The 16,703-nt window shown below is 39.2% G+C and overlaps 1 protein-coding gene across 8 annotated transcripts in view; it reads left to right on the top strand.

The window, feature by feature from the left end:
- The window catches only part of RAPH1 (Ras association (RalGDS/AF-6) and pleckstrin homology domains 1), a 165,321-nt gene that overhangs the window by 136,306 nt on the left and 12,312 nt on the right, over positions 1–16,703 (top strand). For all 8 annotated transcript variants that reach the window (XM_043505620.1, XM_043505618.1, XM_038422595.2 and 5 more), the window contains 6 exons: positions 1,832–1,897; positions 3,664–3,807; positions 5,682–5,792; positions 10,452–10,550; positions 11,811–11,931; positions 14,038–14,180. In XM_043505620.1, the coding sequence (XP_043361555.1) occupies positions 1,832–1,897; positions 3,664–3,807; positions 5,682–5,792; positions 10,452–10,550; positions 11,811–11,931; positions 14,038–14,180 (684 nt within the window). The remainder of the gene's footprint in view (positions 1–1,831; positions 1,898–3,663; positions 3,808–5,681; positions 5,793–10,451; positions 10,551–11,810; positions 11,932–14,037; positions 14,181–16,703) is intronic.

The raw sequence follows: 16,703 nt of genomic DNA, 5'->3' as shown, positions 1-16,703 counted from the left end.
TTCAGAGTAGCAGCCGTGTTAGTCTGTATTCGCAAAAAGAAAAGGAGTACTTGTGGCACCTTAGAGACTAACAAATTTATTAGAGCATAAGCTTTCGTGAGCTACAGCTCACTTCATTGGATGCATTTGGTGGAAAAAAAAAATGCTCCACGAAATGCATCCAATGAAGTGAGCTGTAGCTCACGAAAGCTTATGCTCTAATAAATTTTAGTCTCTAAGGTGCCACAAGTACTCCTTTTCTTTTCACCAATACTTAGTGCTATTTACATCTACACAGTCTGGAGGAAAGGGTTTTAGCTTGTGTTGTGACACGTGTCACTTTGGGGAGACTGGCAATGCCCACCCACACCATCTCATGAGGATAGGGTATGGGGAATTGGATGGACTCTGTGGGATAGACAGTTGATAAGAGATAATCAACTAATAATCAGAGAGATAAGGAGAGCGCATGAGGAAGCCAGGGTCTGTCTTCATTAGCTGTTTCCTAGTCAAGTAACAACAAAAAGGTCCCTGTTCTTTTTCAATAATTAACTAAGGGGGATGGTAGTTTCTTGATTATAAGCATAAATGCAAAAAATGTAGTACTAGAGGCCTATGCTACTGAGGGGACAGAGAAAATAAAAACAGGAATTAACACAAAGGACCACTTGAAAAATAAAGAATTAACAAAGGCATGTTTAACACTTGATCACTTGCTTGCTTAATCTCTAGTGTGTATATTGGGTGCATGGATCATGTTCTTAAGTTTGTGAGATACCTAATACATTAGGCTCTTGGGCCTAACTTTCCAAAGCGAGTAATGATAGCAGGTGCCCCCACTTGAGATACCTTAGAAGGTGCCCATATTTTCAGCGAGAACTAAATGTCAGGCCTCTTTCTGTGATCTCAGGATGAGGCACCCAAAATCTTAATCACTTTTGAAAGCGTATTCCTCAATAAATGTCTGACATCAATACATTTCACTGGTTATTAGTAATAAGAATGGGCCTTCCGTAAATGGAAGTCAGCATGAATGTGTTACTTACTCAGTTAAAAACCTTGGTCTGTCCTAATCCTATGAATATTGTTTTGCTTCCAGTAAGTGAATATAAAGGGGTCTGGAAGATGCTCCCTGTCTTTGTACCAACCCCTTCCAGGTTAGGTGGGGAGGCATGCAGGATCACCTTACTAGATAAAAGGATTATATCATACTGATAATACACACACAGTATGGATAAACAATTGCTATTTTGCTTATTTTTTCAGAAGTAATTGTTTATCATGAATTTTTTTCATTTAATTATTTATTATTATTATTATTTTATTTATTCTGAAAAACTATAGAGATGGAGTGGAAAGGAGAAGAACAGTCCCATGTCTAGTCCTTCCAAAATGCTGAATGAGAGGATGGAGTAGAGCCAACTTAAAGGCCCAATTTTTTTCCATCTAATTTTTATTCTGGGTTTTTAATTTTGCTATCTGTTTATATTACCCCAATAAGTGTTTGGCTTTATGGCTAACCATAATGGCTGAGAACTGCAGCTTACGATTCTTTTACTTAAGGTAATGTCAGATGGACTGGCTAATATTCCTGAAAATACAAAAGGGTTTTTTCCAGCCCTTTAAGATTAAAGGATGCAATATTTTGGTTTCTTTTATTCTTTAGCAGTCTACTACATGAGTCTCAATTTTGCTCCAAAATAATTTTTTTAATAATATCTAGCTCTACTAGAGGACAAGACAGATCTTAGAACAGCTAAACTCTTATCAGAACGAGGAAGTGAAAAAGATAACTTGGTTTGACTTCAAAACTTCAATAGAAGTTTCATCCTTTCATTTTCTTTTGTTGTAGAACTATCTGCTGGGGAAAAAAGAAACCTCTGAGATGGCAGACAGAAATAAAGAAGTGCTGCTGGAGGTAAGACAACCAAAACAAAAAGAGCACAGTGATTTGTGAGCTACAATATGTTAAATTCTTAAACTATTGCTAACATTTAAATTGATGACTAGAGATGGAGGTTCCGCAAAGTGTTGAGCAGAATATGTTAAATGTGAACATGAATCTCTGGGGAGATTTCTTCCTTTTCTTGATTAGGGAGCTTTCGGAATAAAGATGTCTCCTGATTTTTGTAATAGACAAAACTGCAAGAAAGTCCCGATCCATTGTTGGATCAAAACCATGCTATCTACAACTGTGTTTAAACAGTTGTCACTTGCAGAATTCTAGCTTAGTTTTTGACCAGTGAGAGGAGGGACATTTTTCTGAGAATGGTGCTATCCAAACTGCTATTCACTACCCCGCAAAGTTTATAGCTTATTTTATGTCAGACAACCTATGCTGTATCCAGAACTGTACTACTAAGGTAATTTAGAAGTAATTGGCACCATCCTGGTATAATAGGTTGAAAAAACCCACAAAATACAAAAACCATAAAAGCTAAGGAGAAAAATCACTGTTGGAAATGGAAACTACTTAAAATCAAAAGAATTGAAACAACTTAAAAAGAAGAATAAACAACCCAAAAGCAAATTTAGGAATAAACATAAATATCACAAGCATGACATATAACCTCATAAACTTAACATTCTATATAGTTTTATGCAAATTGAAAGTAGTGACGGTCTAATACTAAAAATTCTGTTTTAGGTGTCACATTAAAAAGGTTACAGTAGTTTCTTACATCTAACATGGGATTGTTATATATGTCACTTTGAAACTTCAACAATCATGAATTCATAATATGTAAATGAATGTTTAAAATTAGACTTAAATACATTTATATTTATAAATAGTGTATAAATGATAAATTATTAATGACTTAATAAATGATTAAACAGTTTTTATAGATTGAGTCCAGTAGGTCAAAAGATTGCTTATAGACATGGCATTTGACCATCTATAACCCCACTTTGTGCTATGCTTGTCATCGTCTTAGCGTATGCGCAACGTGCTTCAGGTGGCACATGACCAGGATTAATGACCAAATTTGGTCTGCTGGTTAGATCATTGGCTTGCCCAGCCCAGGCCAGGTACTGATGGGGAGCACAGGAATGCTGAGCCATGCCACCCACCCCTACTATGCTTGTAATTTTCTGTAGCACATACTAGTCATTTCTGGATTATGATTATAACATCTGTAATGCTTTTATTATCTGTTTAATAAATGGAACCTTAATATAAAGTGTGACGTACATTTCCACTGATAGCGCGAGCAGCAAAGTACACATAAGATGGATCATAGTTGGGCCCACGGACTATTACTGAGGTTTTTGTGTATGCCTGGGAAATTGTAACCCAACAGCTAAGGTGTGGGCCCATGTCTTTCAGGTTTGGTTAAAGCCGTTGGAGCACTTTTGGGACCATTACTGATAAGCACGGTTAAGAAACCTCGCATCTGTCAATTAAGTAGCACCTTTATTGGTATTCTGTACAGAGGGGAGAACTATCAAATCAGACGCAAAGTTCAAATGGGCACATGCTCATAATTATCCTTTTGCCTCTACAGGTGGTCCCTTCATGTTAGAACTGAGTGGAGAAGTCACTAATCATACTATATATATTCTCTAGATAATAAAAGGACTTCAGCCCCCAGGCTTCTAAACCCAATCCATTTCATTGTTTTAAAATATTAATATGTTTGTATATGTTCTTTTTTTTTCTATGCTGCCATTGGCTCTCTGTAGGAATGTTTTTGTGGAAGTTCTGTAACAGTGCCAGAAATAGAGGGAGTCCTGTGGCTGAAAGATGATGGCAAGAAGTCTTGGAAGAAGCGTTATTTTCTTTTGCGAGCTTCTGGAATCTACTATGTCCCTAAAGGAAAAGCAAAGGTGTCTTCCTTTGTTTGCTCTTATAAAATATAGTTCTTAAAAGTGATTGTCTAATTTCAATCTGCCGTCTGGTAACTATCTACCTTCTGATTGAAAAACTCGAGCAAAATGAACGTCCTCTTGATAATTTAAATGTTTATGGGTAGAAGGAGTTTTGAATATTACTTGAGAATTTTGGCTGCACTACGCTTTTGCTTAGATTATCATTACAATCTATCAATTTAAAAACACAACTTTAAAATATAAATGAACAATAATTTATTCAAGAAGGATTTGATATAAAACAATCTGACCCCCAATTCAAAATTGAGATCATAAGGATCTTCCATTTGGAAGAGCTCAGCATATGTTTGTTCAAAGTAGAATAGTTCTCCTAAAAAGAGTGTGTGTATGTACAGTTCAGGCCAGTTTTGATTGCTTTATTCCTGCCTAATCCCATAGACCTTTTTCACTGGTGAAGGACTAAGTGACACTAAGTGACAGGGAAAAATTTGAGTCATTCAGACCACCAAATGGCACAGTTCTTAGTAGTTCACATTCAAGGGTTTCTTCTTAGTCTATTTTTAACCACAGTTTCTTGAATCAGTGAAGATCATACCCTTTCTGCATGATTTCTACAACTTTGTTTTCTATGTTGTTGATATACTATACTGGAGGAAAAATAGAAAATTGCTGCACTGATTGTTGCCTTTGTAACTTCCAGGCTGGTTTACATGGAAATGGCTGGTCCAAAACACAGCAGCTCACCTCCTAAATAGCTGGCCACTGAAAGCAAATAAACCCCAACCCAGTGTTCTGTTCTGATCAGTACATTGGCTCCCCATAGAACTAAGTACATTTCAAATATTAGTCTTCCTCTTTGAAGCTTTCCATTTCATTAGACAAGCTACGTATAAGATATCATGTAAAAAGGGTGTACCTTACAATCAGAAATATTTGAATATGAAATCTTAAAACAGTGTGGTTCTAAATAAATGCTTATATTAGCAGCAGCTGCTGAAGAGGTCCCAGTGTGACCTTTCCTGTTGACCCTCTGCTGATTTCAAGTTTCAGTGGTGGCCTGCAATATAATACTGTCAAAAGAAACAAGCAAACAAGTTTTGAACTAATAATGCACAAAAAATACACACATTTAAAAAAGCATATCATAGTTTAAAAAAAAAATCTGATGCAAGGATTTTCTGTATAGACCTATTCCACTTGGCATATTGTTTGTTAGTCTTAATGATTATTCATTCACCATTTTAATTAACAATACTGTTTTTTTCATGTGAATGGAATAAGAAACATCTTAAACATTTTGGAACATGCTGGCAAGTTGTTTCAGATAACTGTAGTATTTTCCTTCATCTGTAGTGCATCACTTCTTAGACTTTTTATTGGTTAAAATTCAGATACAGGAATTTTGTCCTTGGAAAATTAGCTGTTGAATTTCAGTAGCACCGATTTCCATTGCACAAGTAGTTTCAGTGATTTCTTATTTTAGTTCTAACTGTTTTTTAATTTAGCTTCTTGGAACTGGTGCATCCACTCGCACTAATGTGCATTGCTCTTTGTCGTTCCAGTCTAAGGGCTTGTCTACACACACAGTTCAACTGGTTCATTTTAGTTAAACCAGTGCAACTTTACATGTGGGCACATGCTTGCGTTGGTTTAGCTTGCCAAGCTGAACCAATGTAAGTGTCCTCATACATAGTTGGCGCCAGTTTAACAAAATTGGAGAAACGTTGCACTGCTAGTTAAACTGGTGCAACTTTATGTGTAGACCAGGCCTAGGAGTGAAGAGCTGGCAGTGTTTAAATCAAGGTTTTTCATTGTGGCTTTGATTTTCCTTATTAATTTTTTTCATAACTGAATATTTGTGTGTTTAATAGGTGTCACGGGATCTGGTGTGCTTTCTTCAGCTAGATCATGTCAATGTTTACTACGGACAGGACTATCGGAACAAGTACAAAGCACCAACAGATTACTGTTTAGTGCTGAAGGTAACTTGTTAAATGTTTTACCAAACAGAGCAAGTATAAAGGTGCTACAGGAATTTTAAATACATGCTACTTTTGTCTAGAGTCCTCCAATAGCTAGATTCTTCTAACTAGGTTCTAGTTGTGATGAGGTAAGATGAATTAATACAGAAAGTTAATGGATACTGAGACAGGCTGTAATGCAGAATATGCTTTCCACAATGATATAACTAATGGAAAATTAACCATGAGTTTTCAGTATGAATCTTAGGAATACAACTTTAATTATGAAAAAAATCAATCTATTAAAAGATACCACATTTCTAGAAATCTTAGAGCAAGTGATATATTCTCATTAAATACATTGAAAAATACATTTTCTATTGTGTTATGCTACCTCCTAGTACGTGGAACAGAGTGGGATAAAGTGCCACGGTGGAGCAATGCAGAAGAACTGGCTGCAGAGGTCTTTGCTGTTCCACATCCCCACATAGCTGGCTGATTCCTCTCTCTAAATGATCTACACTCATACAAAAAGGGCAAGAAGGAGCTTAGAAAGTATTACATTAAATATGTTCCCACTGACAATTGCAAAAAATGCTTGAAACAAAAGGTCCCACAATGTGTTCCCCTCTGTCCTGCACAGAGTGGCTACATGGTTACAGTGCTGCCATGAGTCAGGTGGCCAGTGGGGTATCATGGCTACAAGCCTGTCCATGCTGCCATGTGTTTGGGGAAAGGGAGAATCCTTCCAGGATGCTGATAAGTAGGAGGGGACATGGACTGAAGCATTTTGTCCTAAGAATACCTATCCCTTTCCTCATTGGGGCTCATTTCATACCCTTGGTGGTGGCCTCTACTCTGGGCCTATGGCCTAAGAGACAATGTGCCTAGCTGTGGCTGTTTCAGAAGCTGCTGTGACGTTTATTTTGCTCATTTTTGTGTAGGAGGGAAACGTGCTCAGAAATCTTCAGTAGTATCATAAGCTTTTTCATAGATAAAACTACCTTAAACCTAAAGGGTAAAGTTTGCAATGTACACACCAACCTAACATTCTTTTTACCAAAAACTTTCAAAGATCAGTTATTCATGTGTTCTTTAGAAACACTGCATGCCAGAGAAGGATCTGATTTAAAAAATTCATATAGAGGAATGCAAATGGGGGCAAGTAATAAAGGAAACAAATGTGGTGAAAGCAGTTGCCCAATTGCAACATTTTAGTTAAAGCTCTGATCTTAAACCACAGAGTTAATAGCTGAAATGCTGTCAGGTATCTTTAGGTTGTGCCAGCTTTCTTCTGATCTATTCCATTCGCCTCCCGTATTTTGTGTTAGAAATAGTGTTGGTTGTGGTAGACTCAAAATTATTTTGAAACAATTTTTCACAGTGTGTTTATGGTAAGAAATGTTTCTTCATGAACTTAAACAGGGTGCTTGGATAAGGATAAGGGGTTCTGTTCCCCTGTAATAGGAGTACGGTTACTTGTTTTCTGTCATCGGTCACATCTCACATTTCATTGCATATGCAATGAGCAAACATTAGGCATGTCAGTTATTCTAGTGCATGTCCACAAACTTTATGAAAAGGTGATATAATCTTGCCATGAGACACTTTATCATATATTTGTGCGTAGTTAGAGGTAAAAATACTTACTTGCCTACTATAATAAATACATAATATTTGGGTTAAGAAACATTAGTTAAATTCTAACCTGAAAATTCTTTTCCATGTCCTCTTAAATCATTGGCACATGATTCCTCCGCAGATAGTTGAGAGCAATTAAAAGCAGAGATTTACGTATTGGTGGATATTTATAAATTATTTGATATAAATTGATTTCCAGAATGCACAATATCAAGGCAAATACGGATCATGTGCCTACATTTCCAGTGTGTCATTTCTAAGGCTAAGAGTTTGTCACAGATATTCTTGGTAAAGCCATGGACAGGTCACGGACAATAAACAAAAATTCATGGAAGCCCGTGACCTGTCCCTAACTTTCACTAAAAATATCCCTGACAAAATGAGTAGAGAGGCAGGCACAGCACCCAAAGCTGCCGGGACTCCAGCGTCCCCTGCTGCTGTGATTTGTGGGAGTTCCGGGGTCTCCCCCTGCACAGCAGCCAAGCAGCTCTGGGGGAGCCAACCGCCCATACCAGCAGGGAACTCCAGGAGGTTCCAACCACCTGCAGCGAGTGTGAGCCTCTGGGATCCCCTGCTGCCTGCCGCGGGAGCTCCGGGGCATTGCCCTGCTGCCTGCTGCGGCTGGGAGTCCCCCACTGCAGCTGGGAGCTGCAGGGAACCCACACCCCCCCACACCAGAACAGGGGCTGGGAGCTGTGGAGCAGGCCAAATGGGAGCTCCAGCCCTGGGGCAGAAAATGTCACAGAGGTCTCTGGAAATCACAGATTCTGTGACATAATCATAGCTGTAGTCATTTCCTGTCTACATGATTCAGATGTGGCTTTCATTGAGGTATTTTCTATAACTTCTTGGACAGCCAGTGTACTGGGCCAAATCTTACTGGAATAAATTTATTAAAATTGTTTTATTACCATTCTGAGTATAAATGGAGCCATAGCAAAATCTTAACTCAAATTTTAACAAATCAAAAATTTCCCATTAATTTTAGAGCACTGCAGTGAGTTGTTTAAGTAAGTGCATGTGATGGGGTTGGTTGCTCTAATTTGTATAGTGTTTTTTGAGGTGTAAGTGAAATATGGTGTTGGTATATCATCAGGCAGTTAACATGAGTTTTTAAGTGGTGTTGGGCCTTCTCTCACCTACATTCCAGCAGCGTGAAGCAATGTTTCACAGGTCGAAGGGTATGTGAAAACAGCATCATTTATTTATAGCTGTTCAGTTTTGTGCTACTTGTATTCATGCAGTTTGAAAGAAAAAAAACCCAGATTGCACACGTTTTACCAAAGTGATGAATGGGGAGCAGTCAAATTTTGATCTTTATTAAGGTCCAGATTCTACCCCTCTTATTCATGTTTGAACCTTGCATAAGTAGTTTCAGTGATTTAGTAAAGTACTAGGGGTGGCAGAATCTGCTCTCAAATGTGAGTTGTAGCTTTTGTATGCCAAGTTATAACGTTAACTCTTTTTGATCCTGAAGTTTAGATTTTTAGAGCTTCTTTTTAGGTATGGTATAATTTGAGATGGAAAGTTCAGAAATTTTATTAGATCAGCTGTTGGGACAGAGAACAGGAATCAGCACTCAGGGGTCTATTTGTGTGTCTTCTACTGAGTTACTACATAACCTTGGGCAAGTCATTCAACTTCTCTGTGCTTCCATTCTAAGCAGAGTTGTACAGGGTTTTTTTGCTGTACTACACATATGCTAAAGGAATTGATAGTAAGATTAGTAAAAGCAGGAGTACTTAATGATTCAACAGTAGAATGAGACCAATTGTATGTTCTGCAGCTGAAGTGATATATATCTAGGTCTCACATTTCACAGATACTCAAAATGAGTCACAAACAGTGTTCATTGGAAGATGTAGTGTAAGCAAGTGTTCTCAAAAGGACTTAAAAGATCTCGGATGCATGTAAGAGATAACCTCCAAGAAAATGGGGATATTTTGAATCTTCCAGCAGACCTTTGTATAATGGAACCGTAATCTGATGAAGGGATTAATAGGGATACTGGCAACTGTGAGATATATAACTCTTACAAACAGAACGGGAAATGACCAAGTATTCCGGCCAAAGTGGCTTCCATCATCAAAATTTGAAAAAACAAATATACTGATCTTATTTGAATCCAACATGTTGAAGACTGAATTTGAAATGGGATATTTTTCTAAATAAACTGTGAAGAGTTGTGTTTCTTTCCTGTGCGAGGGAGGAGGGAATGACAAGTAGTGTGACTGTCTGAAACAAAAATATTAGCTAGTTTTCATCTAGCAGGCTTTTGTATATAAAATGTTAATAAAAGTAACTGTGCTCGACAATGGCTAAACTGTTAATAAAAGTAATCGTGCCAGCCAGTGGCCAAACCCTGTTCTTCAACTCTCAAGGTAGTTAGAGGTGGAAAAAGCTAGTGCAGGTTCATTTTTTTCAAAGCCCGGTTTTGGCAGTATAGAAAGGTGGATTATTAAGCTTTCTTCTTCCCATCTCCTTCAGCAATGCATGTGTTGGTAGAGGTCAAATGGATTAACCCTTTCTTTTCCACCACATCAGAGGTAGCCATCTTCCCCCTCCTGCAGCTTCTAGAAAACGGGAATTTTCTGACCTTTTCAACTCAGTGCATGACTACCTCCAAAGATTCCAAGGGGGCAGACCAGCTCCTACACCAAAATTCTGTAAGAACAGCCCTTTTATGGTATTGCAAACCTGAAATGGGTGCTGGCCAGACAGTCCCCATGTTGCCACTTTGGGTGTCAAGTAATTTTTTTTTCCTCGAATGCCCAACCTACCAACAACATATATCCCATCTTTAATGATGTATCAGTTCACAATTTCAATAGTTAGGAAGTCCTGATCTGAACCTTGATAGAATAATGTTTTTCTTGCATTTCCTGCTTTAATTTTCCACTGGATTTGAAAGTAGCAATGCCAAAGATTGAATAACAGTGTTTTGAAGCCCACTCTTCAAGAATAGCGTTTTTTAATTCTTTAATTCTTCTTAATGTTCTTTAGATTAAAATATTGATAGACTAAATACTCTTTCTATAGCACCCTCAGATCCAGAAGAAGTCTCAGTATATCAAATACCTCTGCTGTGATGATGTAAGAACTCTACACCAGTGGATAAATGGCATCCGTATTGCTAAGGTAACTACTCTGAATCATTTTATTCCTCTTCCATTCTTGCTATGTAGTGCTATTTAATAGTGTTAGCTATATATTATCTTACTGAAACAGATGATGCCTCAGTGAGGGGAGATCGAGAAGATGCACATAAAATTAACTAATCAAGAAGTTAATCAGCTATGGGTCAATGTTACTTGTTTCAAACAATTATCGAGACAATGCATGTTATCTGTTTATAAACTTCCCTATATCTAGCCATTCTGAACTTGAAGCTCCACAAAAGTCATAAGCTAGTTTTCGTACATCTTTCTTTTTGAAGTCTATCAACAGTATAAACATTTCTTTACCAGAATTGCTGCTTTAGGTGCTTATACAAATTTTTCTGCATCTTAATCTCTCTCTTCCCGCTCTCCAATCTCACAGTGAAGTCCCACTAGACATGAGATGTCACTGTTAGTTTCTAGCTGTGCAGACTCATTTTGGGCTAACTTATAAATGGATTTGAGAAAGGTGGCTATATCAAAAATAGAGACTTAGTAGTTGAGGTAATGATTACTTAGAACCAGCACCTTGGCTCAATGGATTAAGTCAGGGGTCGGCAACCTTTCAGAAGTGGTGTACCAAGTCTTCATTTATTCACCGTAATTTAAGGTTTCGCGTGCCAGTAATACATTTTACATTTACCGGGGCTGGCAGATGGAACCCCAGACTGGCAGCGGGCTGTGCGGGGCCCAGCCAGCGGCTGGGACCCCAGACCGGCAGTGGGGGCAGTGACTGGAACCCCAGACCGGCAGCAGCCTGAGCTGCTCTGCCTGCTGCCGGTCTGGGATTCTATCCACCAGCCTCTGCCAGCTGGGTCCCGGCCACTGGCCCCGCTCAGCCTGCTGCCAGTCTGGGGTTCCATCCATCCAGGCCAGCAGCAGGCTGAGCAGGGCCGGAGGCTGGGAACCCAGGCAGGCAGCAGAGTGCCGCTGTAAATCAGCTTGCGTGCCACAGGTTCCCGACCCCTGGATTCAGTAGATGATTTTATTGCACTTTCATGTTATCAAATAGTTTGACATTTTCTTCTGCAGGATAACCAGGTTGTTTCTGGTTCTCTAAGCAGTTAGATAATAAAAGAGAAAGAAGGCAATGCAACTGTTCTTAAACTAAATGAAAAACAAAACCTCTATTGAAAATAATCAAAGTGCCTGAGTTCCTCGGCAGAGAAACTGTTAATCAACCAGCTGAAACAGGCACAATATAAACAGTTGTTACGTTTTATTGTTCCTCTTTGTTTAGTATGGGAAGCAACTATATGTGAACTATCAGGAAGCACTGAAGAGGACAGAGTCAGCGTATGACTGGACTTCCTTGTCCAGCTCCAGTATCAAGTCAGGATCCAGCTCTTCCAGTTTACCAGGTAACTATAATAGCCTGACCTGTAATGGAAATACTGTTAAATACCGTTTGCTTCAGAAACCATTTGAAGACTCCAGAAAAGCCTAGTGAATGTGACTGGTTATTTCCACATAGTCCCAGTATTTCTAGACTGACGTTTAATCTCAAAAAGCAATTTATTCTATTTTATTCCTTAGTAGTTGTGATTAATATTAATATAATGTCCTTTTCTCATTCACAGCCAAAAAGAGAATTTATCTGAAACTGAGAAAAGGAAACGTCCTTTCAAATGCCTCATAGCTGTCCATACCAATTTAAAAATTACATCTCAGGCTTGTGTTTAATGATGAGTGGAGATCTGTATAGTTTTTAAACTGCTTTGGTGGGATAAAGTATGTGAAATAAATACATGATAAATAGTCTCTACCCAAAGGCAGAAACGCCACAGACCTGTGTTTACACACACACACGCACACACACGCACACACCCCACACACACTTACTTTTTAAAATATTGGTCCCATTCCTGTGACAAGCCCATTTTTAAGACAAATACAGTAACTCCTCGCTTAACGCTATAGTTCTGTTCCTGAAAAATGTGACTTTAAGTGAAACAATGTTAAGCGAATCCAATTTCCCCATAAGAAATGGGGGGTTAGGTTCCAGAGGAAAAAGTTTTTGCCAGACAAAAGGCATTATATACATTTTAAACAAGCAATTTAATACAGATATAAGTTTTAAATAATTTTAAACAAGCGGTTTAATACAGTATAAATTTTAAACAATCTTAAAGAAATAATTTAATACTACAATCATCATTGCTGAGTACGAACCAATAGGAACATCATTGCTGAGTATGAAGCAATGGGAGAGGCCCCCGCCTTACCCCACACAGGCACAAGCCCACTGGTACTGAAGACAATGAGGCAGGCAAGAAGGCTGAAGGTGCTGTAGGCTAGGAGAAGCGCGTTGCACGGCGGGAGCTTCCCCTACTGTGCAAGCACCAGGGGCGGGGGGCTCAACCCTCGGCCTGCCCACTCCACTGCTTCCCCCAAACCGCAACCCTTAACCCGCCTCTTCTTCCCCCCCCCTCGCTCCTCCCCCCTCCCTCCCCTGCCTCCTGCCAGTGGCAATCAGCTGGTTTGCAGCATTCAGGAGGGAGGAGGGAGGACTTGTTGCACAGGCTCCCCTCTCCCTCCCCTGCCTCCTGCCCATGGCAATCAGCTGGTTTGCGGCGTTCGGGAAGGAGGGGGAACCTGCGTGCTGAGTCCTCGCTCCTCCCCCTGCCTCCTGAATGCCTCAAACCAGCTGCTTGCCATGGGCAGGAGGCAGGGGTAGAAGGGGAAGGCGCTGATCCGCGGGGTCCGCTGGTGGGCGGGAGGCACTGTGGGGGGTGTAGGGGAGCTGATGGGGGCTGCCAGCCGTGGACAAAGCAGGCAACCAAATGACATTGTAGCGGAGCGTTGCAGAACTTTAAATGAGCGTGTTCTGTAATGGAGCCGGGACGTAAGATCGAAACAACATTAAGCAAGAGGATGTTAAGTGGGGAGTTACTGTAGCTGTTCAAAAATTGGTTAACAATTTACACCTCTACGTCATTGTTTACAGCTAATTTACAACTGTATGGAATTGGGTTTGAGCCTGCAATGGGTAGTCAAGCATAATTCTACTGAAAACAATTTATTTGTAGAACTGTTATGCTTTGCATGGACAGGGCATTGCAAAGCTATCTGCTGAGTCACCAGGACTAAGTTACAACTCTTGTGACTTCCTGGCATCCTTGGGCTAGGCAACATGAACAGAAGCTTCTGTAAGGCATGGGAACAGGATAGCCGTCACATAACATAACTGTTATGCGGCTGTCTTCACAAGGTTGCAGGTGTGATTGTCAGGGTTTTTTGGATGTGTGTTTGTGAGGGGGTGTTTCAGACCAGCAATTTTCTAGTATGTCTGACCATGAGCTAAGTGTTTTAGTGGAAATGATGTGAGATAATGTATTTTAGCAAGCATGAAATTAACCTGTCACCTCTGTGCCTAGAAAGTGTCACTCATGAAAGTGTCACATTACAAACTCATTGACTTACTTTGATAAAAATGAACTTTTTCCTGTTTCATATTTTTTAAACAGAGTCTCAATCAAATCACTCTAATCAATCTGACAGTGGAGTTTCTGACACCCAGCCAACTAGCCATGTCCGTTCCCAAAGTATTGTCAGCTCTATCTTCTCTGAGGCCTGGAAGCGAGGCACTCAGCTGGAAGAGTCCAGCAAGGTAACAAGAAGACTTTAGCATGAGAACCAGCACTCCCACAAAATGTACGAAACACAGTGACATCTCTTTTCATCTGTATCTTTACTGGGATTCTCTTCTCTTTTTACTCCTCCTTTTCAACATACTGCATTATAATTTTTTTCAAATGTAGCTTTCTCCAGGGTAATGAGTCACCTCTTGAGCCTCCTGTGAGGTTTTATATGTGCCCATAGAAGCTTGACGGGTTTTTTAGTCATTTTCCAATTATTAGGTGTAAGACAGCCGTGGCTTAAAAATTCTACTGAGTAGTGTTAAAAAAGACCAAGCAAGAACGTTAAACTGCCAAAAAGTTGAATGAAATGCTTTCAGGAAGATCTCTTTACTTAAGAAACAAGTTATGTCCTTCCATTGTGAGGCTGTGAACAACTGAGAGGTGGAGCTAGAAGCAGACAGACGCATGAGCCTCTTTTGAAATCTGCTCCAGCGGTATTCCCCTAGGTGCTTTTATTTGGGTTCCAGGATAATTGAAGCAGTACGTTTTAATATGTGGTAGACAAAATATGAAACAGAAGTAGTAATTTGGTAATGAGAGGAGAGCGGATGCCTCATGGTTTTGGTAATTGGGTATAAAGGATTTCAACTCTTGACTGCCTGACTCAGGTCTGCTGTGGGTTAGTAATAACCAAAAGTTGGTTGTGATCCTGACATGCATAATCTGATCAGGTGTTGGGCAGGTACAAAAGTGCATTTGCCCTTGAACATGTGAATTGGTACAGCATATGCAATGTGGGTGAGATAATGTTGCTATGAGAACTGTAACTTTTCATTTCCTGATTATTTTTTTTTAAACCTGAAAAATATTCCTACTGCACTAAAGTTTTTTGCATTTAATTTTCTTGGAGCACCATGTACTTGTGATGCTGTATTTTTACAACTCCAAAGTGCCACTGGCAATTGCTCAACTCAAAACCTAAGAGAATTTGTACTAGATCTGATTAAAGCATTTTTAAAACACATTTTTTTCAGACAGTTCTTATTAAGGGCTATCCATGTATAAAGACTGAAGTTTTATGATTCAGCAATTTGAGTTACTTGTCTGCAACAAAAAGTGGAACAACTTTTTTTCAAACAAGAAAAGTTATATTTCTCCCACACTTGCCCAACACAGATGAATGGATTGCCCTAAAAATGTCCAGAGTTCACCTTTGCACTTACGCAAAGTATGTGACATTTTATCTCCAAAAGTACATTTTTGAAAAAGTTAAGTGTAAGGGGTTACAACTGAAGAATTGAGTTGTAACCTTAACTGCAGCAATCACTACTGCCTATAGTACCTAATTTTGGTCCTGTCTGGGTCTCTGACCTCAGTAATACCAGAGCTTCAAGAATTAAGGAGATAATAATAATAAGAATTAAGGTATATTTGGAGGGCGGGGGAGAGGAAGAATATTGTCACTGAAATGTTGGTGCCGTGGTGAGGCAGTTACAATCGCAGTGAGACATTCCTGGTACAGGCAGATCATTGATCGGCTAGACTCCAGCAGTGCCTTCTGGTGTTTATCATAGTGTCCACACAATATGTTTGCTGGTTTTAAAGGAAACCAAACAAAATGAAAAGTTTCAGAATGGAGGTTTGGCTTGACAGTCGAGTTGTAGCCCAGAGTCGGATCATTATGGGACTGGGACCTGTGCTTGGTCTCTCATTCCTAGATCACCAGTCCTTTGCTGGGAGAATGCCTTTCATTGCTTGGTTATCTTTTAGTCAAACAAAACACTGAGGAGCCTCAGAGGGAGTCTGGCCATTGAGCAGAAGGAGAATCATAATGCAAGTTTGAGATTGTGAATAGTAAAGGGACAGGGAATAGTGAGAATCCTTCAGGTCAAAAAAGGGCTTGGAGGGGCCCCAGAAAAGAAAACATTAATAAAGGCATTAACATACTGTATGGAGCAAGGGGAGCTGTTCTTGTGCGTTTCGTCAGTGTGCTCTGGGAGCCCAGATCCATGCATATAGAGTAATTCTGCATACCAAAAAATGCTTTAACAATCGTGTAGCTATTGCATATACAAACTGTAGTAGCTGCTCTTGCCTTATAAATAGCATTGGTGTAGTTTCTAAATATTCCTAAAGATACACCTCACCATTGTGAATTAACAACTGCAAATATAAGCTAGTTTTAACTGCCTCAGAAAAGAGAAAAAAAATCTTAAACACGGAATGAATTATCTTCTAGGCCTTTAGAAACCAAATTTCACTAAACACACTTTCATAATTTGTTACAAATAATTGTGCATATTTTTAAAGGTTCAGAGACATTGTTCTTTGTCCTTTCCTCAATATTACATGTGCTTATTGCTTTGTGTAAAAATCGCCCTCCTAGATGCCAGGCAAAATTCTTCATGCTTAATTGTATCTAAAATTTTAAAAGCATGTTCAAAAACCATATGGTAATCTAATTGCTGATTTAAAAAAAAATTGCTCTTTGAGAATATAGTTGGGGCAAATGAATGATTCTGTATTTCTGAATAATTAGACTTGTATATCTG

This window comes from Dermochelys coriacea, chromosome 11 (assembly GCF_009764565.3).
Source record: "Dermochelys coriacea isolate rDerCor1 chromosome 11, rDerCor1.pri.v4, whole genome shotgun sequence".
NCBI lineage: Eukaryota > Metazoa > Chordata > Testudines > Dermochelyidae > Dermochelys > Dermochelys coriacea.
The sequence above is the reverse complement of the archived record's forward strand: the minus strand, read 5'-3'. Positions and strand labels throughout refer to the sequence as shown.